Source organism: Acipenser ruthenus, chromosome 22 (genome assembly GCF_902713425.1).
Source record: "Acipenser ruthenus chromosome 22, fAciRut3.2 maternal haplotype, whole genome shotgun sequence".
Taxonomy (NCBI): domain Eukaryota; kingdom Metazoa; phylum Chordata; class Actinopteri; order Acipenseriformes; family Acipenseridae; genus Acipenser; species Acipenser ruthenus.
Genome location: NC_081210.1, coordinates 7,227,641 through 7,235,644, shown reverse-complemented (window position 1 = coordinate 7,235,644; position 8,004 = coordinate 7,227,641). Strand labels below are relative to the sequence as shown.

The window sequence follows — 8,004 nt, the reverse complement described above, 5'->3', positions numbered from 1 at the left end:
TCACATCTTTGTGTACAGGTGTCAGCTGTATTATATGGAAGAATGTAATACAAAATGTCACTGATTATTTCATGTATTTCAAAAAAATAAATAAGTGCGTTTGGACCCAGTTTTTTAAATGATGTTTTTGAATTTTCAGTTTGTTCTGGCAACACATGGAGCCATTGCGATTGTAGCAGCCGTATACATGATGATGAGGAATAAGAAAGAAGAAATGGTACAGTAAGACCTGAAAGCCTTGCTGTGTTATATAAATAAGTATCTGTTATCTCAGTGACATTGTTCCAGCATATACTAAATAAACACATTTATCATGTTCTTCAGTTAGGACTGTGTCATTTTTTTCTACATTTCTGCATTTGCTGTAGTGCAGAAAGGTTAGGCTGTGTGGATATAGCAGTACTTACCTTGCTCTGTTTCCATGACTACCACAGAACATCTTTAGAAGAGAGATTGTTGTTGGGGACAGCACTCAACTCAAATAGATTTGCTGTGCCTGCTATACAGCTGTGGCCAAATGTTTTGCATCACCCTATAGAATTAACTGATTTCGCTTCATAAAGTCGAATGAAACCTGCTGAATAATGTTCCGTTAACATATTGAATTACATACCACTTTGTAGTTTTCCATATGCTGACAAAAATTGAAAAATGTGACATGAAATACTGTACTATAACTATGGCTTCCGGTAGAGTTTTGCAATATCATTTTGTAGTTTCTTTGATTGCATGATGTTAAATAAAAGATATGCCTTATGTTCTGTAGCAGGGCAGAGCCCTGTGTGTCAATATGTGACAGGGTAGAGCCCTACTGGTAAAATGTGTATTATGATTTGAATGTAGTGTTTGGGGTTATTTAAAACGAGTGATTTTGTTGGTTATTGTTTGGCAGTGTGGCTGGGGTTAAAGCCCCATCTCTCTAAACGCGTGTAGACTGTGGCCGTCTCGGAGATAGCCACAGAGATGGCCATGTATAAAGCACAGCAGCCACTGATAGTGGGTGGCTTGTTGAATGGAGAACGAAGGAGGTAAAAATTTGAAAAAACAATTGCTGCTTGTGCTGGAAGGACCAGCACGATACTTGTGTGAGAAATTATTTTGTGTTCGAGACTTGTCACCCTCAGTACTTGTGTCTGTCAACTTCCTGGTCTGGGGACGTCACCACTCGACCATCCTGTCACATGCTCATATAGATTTTTTTTTTTTTTTATTAAGTCTCAATCCTTAGGGTAAAATCAGGACTAGAAGATATGTGGTCCACTGTTTTACAATCTTAAAATAAAACAATATTACTAAGAAAGCTTAGGATACACACCCCCAGACATGGTTCAGTTCAATAACTGTCACTCCTTAAAGCACATTATTAATCAGTTAATTATAGGATAAGAGGCATATTCTAGTGTAGTGTATTGCATAAAAATGGGAAATAGCATTACAGTAATGAAATGTAATCTTATTGATAAAGAAAAGTCATGGTGTTAAGAAAATCACTGCTGCACTTAAAATGTATAATGTGCTATAGTTAAAAAAAAAAAAAAAGAAAATTTATCCCTCCCCCAATTTACTGTTTCAATAGGAATGCAGAGCATTCCTCAACCAATCACAATGCTTTGGAATGCCCTCCACTCAACACTAGTTAGATAATTGTACAGCCGTAAGCAATGTGATTGGTTGAAAGGGATGTAAAGTGTTATGTAATGCACAATGCGCAAACGTTATGTAGTTAACAGCATTAAAATCTAGCAGTTACAGTACATCATGTGCTTTGTTGAAATGAATTATAAAAGACAAAAAAGACATTGCGACAGTACAAAAAAAAAAGCTTAATGACTTGATATACAAAAAGGGACAAAGCTGCTTAAAACAGTGATTCATTTGTTACTCAATTCAAATGACAAGGTTTATTGAAAATTACCACATACAAATCTGTGTCAAGCACAACAGCTTTTTAGATTTTTTTCTCCACAAAGTTTGTTTGAATTGGCTATACATTTCAGTCTTGCAAAACAGAGACATTAATATTAGGATTAAACTGACAGTGGTCTTCAGAATAAAATTTCTTACAAAACCTTCTGAACTTTGTGTTGTGTTCAAATAAACCAGATGTTTTTTTCACTTCATGAAAAGGCGTATCTTCTCATCACCCAAAAGCAATCTTTAAAAAAAGAAAGAAAAACAATGAAATGGACCTCAGCTTCTGTGACAATATTTTGCCACATGCTTAGCACAATGGAATAAGAAGGAATGTAATTCTTATGGTTGTGCTTATACATGTGAGAATTGAAACATTCACTTTGCACTGTCCCAGTAGATAGGTACTCAACACTTCCTCCCTTACTAAGATGAAAACCTAGCATTGATTTATCAACCTGCAATAAAAACAAAACAAGTCGCTGCGTTAACAAATGACTGCCTATCTCTGTGTAACGATGGTAAATAACTAGTTTAGTTGACAGCTGTGGCCTACAGTATCAGCATTGGTATTGCTCGCCCTACTGCAGTTGCCAGGAATAGAGGGTGATCTGGCTGTCAGTGTTGAGCTATTTTAATATCCTATTAGCTATTTTTTGATAAGCTTTACTTCTTAACTTTTCATGTTTTATTATCGTCTTGAAGTCTGTCGGCAAATATAACTAATATTGCTTGAAACTGTGAAGCTGGAATGTGTTAAATATTAAAATTGTAGACAGGTTTCAAGCATTAGAAATTCATAAATGAACTATGAGAGGTATCAATATTAGGCAGGCACTGAACTCATAAAATACTTAGATAAAAATAGAACAGTTCATAGTCCATATGAGTCTGAAACACTGGTTTAACAAGCCTATAGTATTGGCCATGACCATGTTTTACAATGTGCGTGCAACCTCACCCTAAAACAGACACTTCTTTATCTCTAAGTACATACTTCTCTATTTCTTACATATGTAGTCAGTAATTCCTTCTCCTTGGCAAACAGAAATAAAGATACACATATGTAAACCAGAATGAACTATGAATAAACAGCCCCTGCATTACCATATACCACCTATATTTTAATAAATGCCAATGTATATTACCCATGTATTATTTATCTGAAAGCAATCGTCACAAATATTTGTTTGTATGAAATAATCTAATTGTTTTCATACTACGGTGTAAACAGCATACACAGCACATGTAAAGCTTTTTCAATTCAACTTTTCAGATTACTAGGATTTCATCATTTACCTCATCAGTCCTGCAGCTAGCAGAGCACCCACTAATGGTCCGATCCAGTAGATCCAGTGGTAAGACCAATAGTTAGCCATAACTGCAGGTCCAAACGCTCTAGCAGGGTTCAGACAGGTGCCAGAAACATCACCCCTAAAATAACAACAGACGTCAATACAAAAAGTAGTGTTCTGGATATGTGTATCAACAAGTGAAGAAGCAGCTTGTTAGATATGATGCTCCTATATAAAGAGGGCATAGAAAAACAAGTTAAAACTTCTGATTACACAGACATTAAAGAACTAGTGTTTTTTGGGAGGTAAACAACAGTCAGCAGTAATTGCAAACCTATGATTCCGAACACTAATAAATGCCTTTATCGAACAGCGAAACTCAAATCTGTAAACTTACCCTGCCAGTACATTGACTATGACAGTGCAGCCAATACAAAATGGCACCAGTGGGGTCTTGCTCTTGCTATTCACAGCCCCCATGCAGACCACCATAACGACAAAGCAGGTCATTGCTATCTCTCCAAAGACAGCCGCTGCAATCTGGTCGTTGGATTTAACCACCGTGAAGGCTGCCCCTGCTGCGTTTGCAAATTTGACCCTGGAGGTCATCATCTTTCAAAAACAAAGAAAAGTTGTGACCATGTATGGAAGCAGTAAAGCAAGCATTAGTGGCACTACAAATGAATAATGCTTTTTTCCTATTGTTATTCTTCAGGAGGGATCACACATTAAAAACTTGAATGCTTTGCAATGGGAGTTGTCACAATGGAAGTTATTATTTCCCTCCCTTAGAATGCAATATAAAGAATGATGGAGGCCTATTATTACTATTATCAACAGGCATGCATATTGCAGTGGTTTATTGAGCCAGTTTTGCTTTAGTCTTCTCCTGACCTGCATGTAAAGATTGCTATGACAGTAACAGGCGCTATGCATTCTACTAAAATACTGCAAAATTCCTTCCTAGCTTGCTTTGTATGCCTACAGTACAATCTCTCTAAACCAAACTGCTTGGGGCCCAACCATGTTCAGATTAGTGATTAGTTCTGGTTAAATTCTCTACCACACTAAAAATGTCTTGTCTAAGCAAATTATTAGTTCAATTAAGGATTTAGTTAAATAACTGACAGCTCAGTTGAAAACCAGAGGACACATGGGGTCCCCAGAACCAGGGTTGGGAAGCCCTGCTCTAGAGGTAAGTTCTGACTACCGGGGTTCATATTATCAACCAAAATCTTCCAAAATAATCAATATCTAATCTGCTGTATGCAATTGTGCTTACCTTTGCCAAAGCTGCTCCTATCAATCCCCCAATCATCTGAACTATGATGTATGCGATTGCCATCATGAGGTCGATTCCTCCAACCAGGTAAATAGCAACAGTTAGCACAGGATTGAATTGTCCACCACTAAAGAAAAAAGATGCACAGCATCAAACACCAGTGAGATTATAATAGCTTGCTTTAAAAAATTGGTATCAATGTATAATAATATTGAATACAGTGCATGAACCTATTCTATTTTGACATGCTTCAAAATGCTTAAGAATTGCATATATCAGATATGTTGTTGTGCTGCTTTCATCCCTTCCCTAATCATTATGAAATTGAAGTTTTGGTGTATATTTTAAGCTTGTCATACAGTGGTCAGATTCACATCACACCCTTATTCCATCAGTGCAGATCATAGGACTCAAGCTTTTAATTTGTAACCCTTATATACACTACACACCAACATGCACCTGTACTGTATCTGTGCATCATCTTTGTATTTGCTGCAATAAATGTGTTTGAAATGGAGTAAAATGTTTCCTGTTAAAAAGAAATAGATGACTATTTAACAAAAAACTAATGAAGAATCACAACATTGATTTACAGTTTGAGAACTGTATAGCCAAGGCAGACAAATACTGTATAGGCAAGGCAGACAAATATAGTGCAGCAAGGCGATTCCTTCTGAAATCTTTTACAAGCCATGCCTACCTGACTTCTGCAAAGATGGCAACCAAGACTGCCACAGTGAGACCATGGACCAGGGCAGGCTGCAGTCTGCCAGCGGACTCCACATTCTCAATCACTGACACACTTCCAATGAATACAAAGATAATGCTGGCGATCAGCTCTGCCACACAGGGCTGGATGAACTCTTCATACCGGCTGGGGGTCCTGGCAACCTTTTGATTCTCTTCAATAAACGTGGTGGTCATTTGGCTGAGTTCTAGCTTCTCGTCAGGCATGTTGCAGAGAAAAATAGGACTGTCAAGACTGGAGTGATAAAGGTTGACAAGAAACATACATTTATGTGCACTGGTTATATAGTCAGACAATCATAAATATCATGAACTTTGTCTTGCTGAAAAAGCAATCTTGTAGCAATCGTAAAATAATTGATAAAGTTGATGAGTTATATGTGGAATACTAGATAACTTATCCAGTAGCATTGGATGTCACCTTTTGCATTTTGCACACTGAATCAAAGCTGGATTAAAGAATATGGTGAGTATCTCAGCTTTAAAATAATAGCATCATAATTTATGAAATATACAACACAATTAAGTGTTCTCTGTTTTCATTCTTATTGGTCGGAAGTATTAAATAAACTGTAGTCCCATATTCAACTTTAATATGTGTATTTTAATAAAGCGTGCATCTTTAGCACCCACACATTTAAGGGATTTACTTTTGATTCAAATATGGTTCAAATCTAAAGATCTGGATACAAATCAGTACTCTTTCTGAGCCAGAAGGTTGTTTGGAAATGTCTTCCAAGATGTCTGGGACTTTTGATTGAGATCTAATGTTGATATGCTTGCCTCCAATTCCTTGTTTCTGTTACTTGAATGTCATTAGGGCAACTGACTATAGGGTTGAATTCTAATTATGGCACTGTGTGGTATGAATGGAATGGGAATGTGAAGTTGGCAGGGATGAGGTTAAATCTGTCCCTGCCAGCAACTCATCATATCTTGTCCCCAGAGCTAAACTCTCACAGTTATAGTGCACCCAAAGAGCAAGACTGCCACATTAATGTGTATGTGTGGAGATTTAGTGTGGTCCTCTTTGCTGGAGCAATATTATTGTCACTGCAAAAAGAAACACATGCAAATACACACACGTGTGTGTGATGTATAAACCGTCTGAATGGTTTAATAGTTACAAGGTTTAATTAGCAGTATATATATGGAGTCTGTGTGGTCTGGTGGTTAAAGAAAAGGGCTTGTAACCAGTCCCCCTGGTTCAATCCCAGCTCACTCACTGTGCGACCTTGAGCAAGTCACATAACCTCCTTGTGTTCCGTCTTTCGGGTGAGACGTTGTTGTAAGTGACTCTGCAGCTGATGCATAGTTCACACACCCTAGTCTCTGTAAGTCACCTGGGATAAAGACATCTGCTAAATAAACAAATAATAATATAGAGAAAAAGGGCTAGCAAAAATAGGTTAATAAAGAATTGGCAGATGTATTATCTGCTGAACCAAAGTGTTTTATTCCATCCTGATAAAATGCAGCTAATACCAGCTATTGTTACCTCTGTACTACAGTAACACACTGTCTAAGATTGGTAGATATCAATATTAATAACCCTTGTAAATCAATGGAAATATGTATACCCAGAACAGAAGTCAGCATAATTTGGTTATATTAAGATTGAGGTGAAAATCAAAGTTCAGGGTTAAGGGGAACTAGCTACTTGTCTACAAATAGAATACTCGTACCTGAAGGTGCCCCCATGGTTTTAAAATCAATTTTTTAATATTAATATTTTTTTAAGGTTGTTACCTTAAAATATGTTTCCTGCAACCTGTGAATAACCATTGTAATAGCAGAGCATGCAGGAGGAATTGAAAACCTGCAACTCCTGCAGGTAATAGCAAGTGCATGCTTGTTTTGTTAAGTAAGCTTGTATGTGTAAAATGACCTGAATAAACTGAATAAGCCTGGCTTTCTGATGAAGTATGGAAGAATGTACAAACCAAAACTTGTATTTTAATGGCACACGCTTTTGTAATAACTGACATCCATCTGCAATGTGTCACTATCGCTTTAACAGGCATCTGCGGACTGCCAATTACTAGTTTGCAATAACAATGCTCTCCAGTTTATGGAGTTTATGTCTAACTCGTGGTGCTTAAAGGCTATTTTATAAGTTAAAAAAGGAAAAGGATAACAAACATTTTCTTAGGTCACTCTGTCATATCCTGGTTTTCACTATTTACATTTGATTTTTTATAGACAATTGGGTGTGTTTAAGGGTTGGTAACATTTTCCTGTCTATGTGTCATGTCTGTTTTTTTTTTTTTTGTTTTTTTTTTTGTGGAACAAAACAAGTAGTTTGCTGCCCCATGGTGGAGTTCTGACTAGTAGCTGACCTTTAATGTTGCTGGTTTGGCTGTGGTTTATTCATTAGAGATAATAATGATAATCTATAGGTGATATTTTACTTTAACACCAGCATGTGTAAGATCCTATTAGGAAAAGGAAATATAGCGTTATTATGTGACCAAGGACTTGTTTCTTGTGACTGTGTATTATGTATTTATTACTGTGTTTATAGATGCTTATTAGTTGTTAAGCCCTTATGAATTAGCATTTATTGTGATATCTAGGGGTCTTGATTTCCTTTGCAATATGTATTTTTTATTACTTTATATAACACACCAAGTCGTTTCATATTCTATGCCATGCAGATATCATAACTGTAATTTAAAATAGCACCACATTAGATATATAATATTTATTATTTGTATTAACTAAGTTACAAAGTGTTACATTAACAATCGTTATAACGAGCCATTAGTA

General features: G+C 36.5%; 1 protein-coding gene across 2 annotated transcripts; it reads right to left on the bottom strand.

Annotated features, from left to right (window-relative positions):
- Window positions 1–1,904: 1,904 nt before the first annotated feature.
- LOC117431818 (aquaporin-8-like) lies at window positions 1,905–7,831 on the bottom strand. Of its 2 annotated transcripts, XM_034926537.2 has the most exons (6): window positions 6,462–7,831; window positions 5,189–5,470; window positions 4,489–4,615; window positions 3,604–3,818; window positions 3,211–3,345; window positions 1,905–2,155 (listed from the first exon to the last, which is right to left on the bottom strand). In XM_034926537.2, the coding sequence occupies exons 2-6, from the start codon at window positions 5,440–5,442 to the stop codon at window positions 2,113–2,115; spliced, it is 774 nt and encodes a 257-aa protein (XP_034782428.1). In that variant the 5' UTR covers window positions 5,443–5,470; window positions 6,462–7,831; the 3' UTR covers window positions 1,905–2,112. The 2 variants fall into 2 exon arrangements, with proteins under 2 accessions (XP_034782428.1, XP_033909017.2); XM_034053126.3 differs by having other exon boundaries at window positions 5,189–7,831.
- Between the last annotated feature and the right edge of the window lie 173 nt (window positions 7,832–8,004).

Bases quoted from the DNA above. Each gene is read 5' to 3' on its own strand.
- LOC117431818 (XM_034053126.3), bottom strand. From the start codon at position 5,499: ATGTTTCTTGTCAACCTTTATCACTCCAGTCTTGACAGTCCTATTTTT. The intron at 3,819-4,488 runs GTAAGCACAATT...TGTTTTTGAAAG, and splicing joins TAGGAGCAGCTTTGGCAAAG to ATGATGACCTCCAGGGTCAA. The intron at 3,346-3,603 runs GTAAGTTTACAG...TTGTTATTTTAG, and splicing joins ATAGTCAATGTACTGGCAGG to GGGTGATGTTTCTGGCACCT.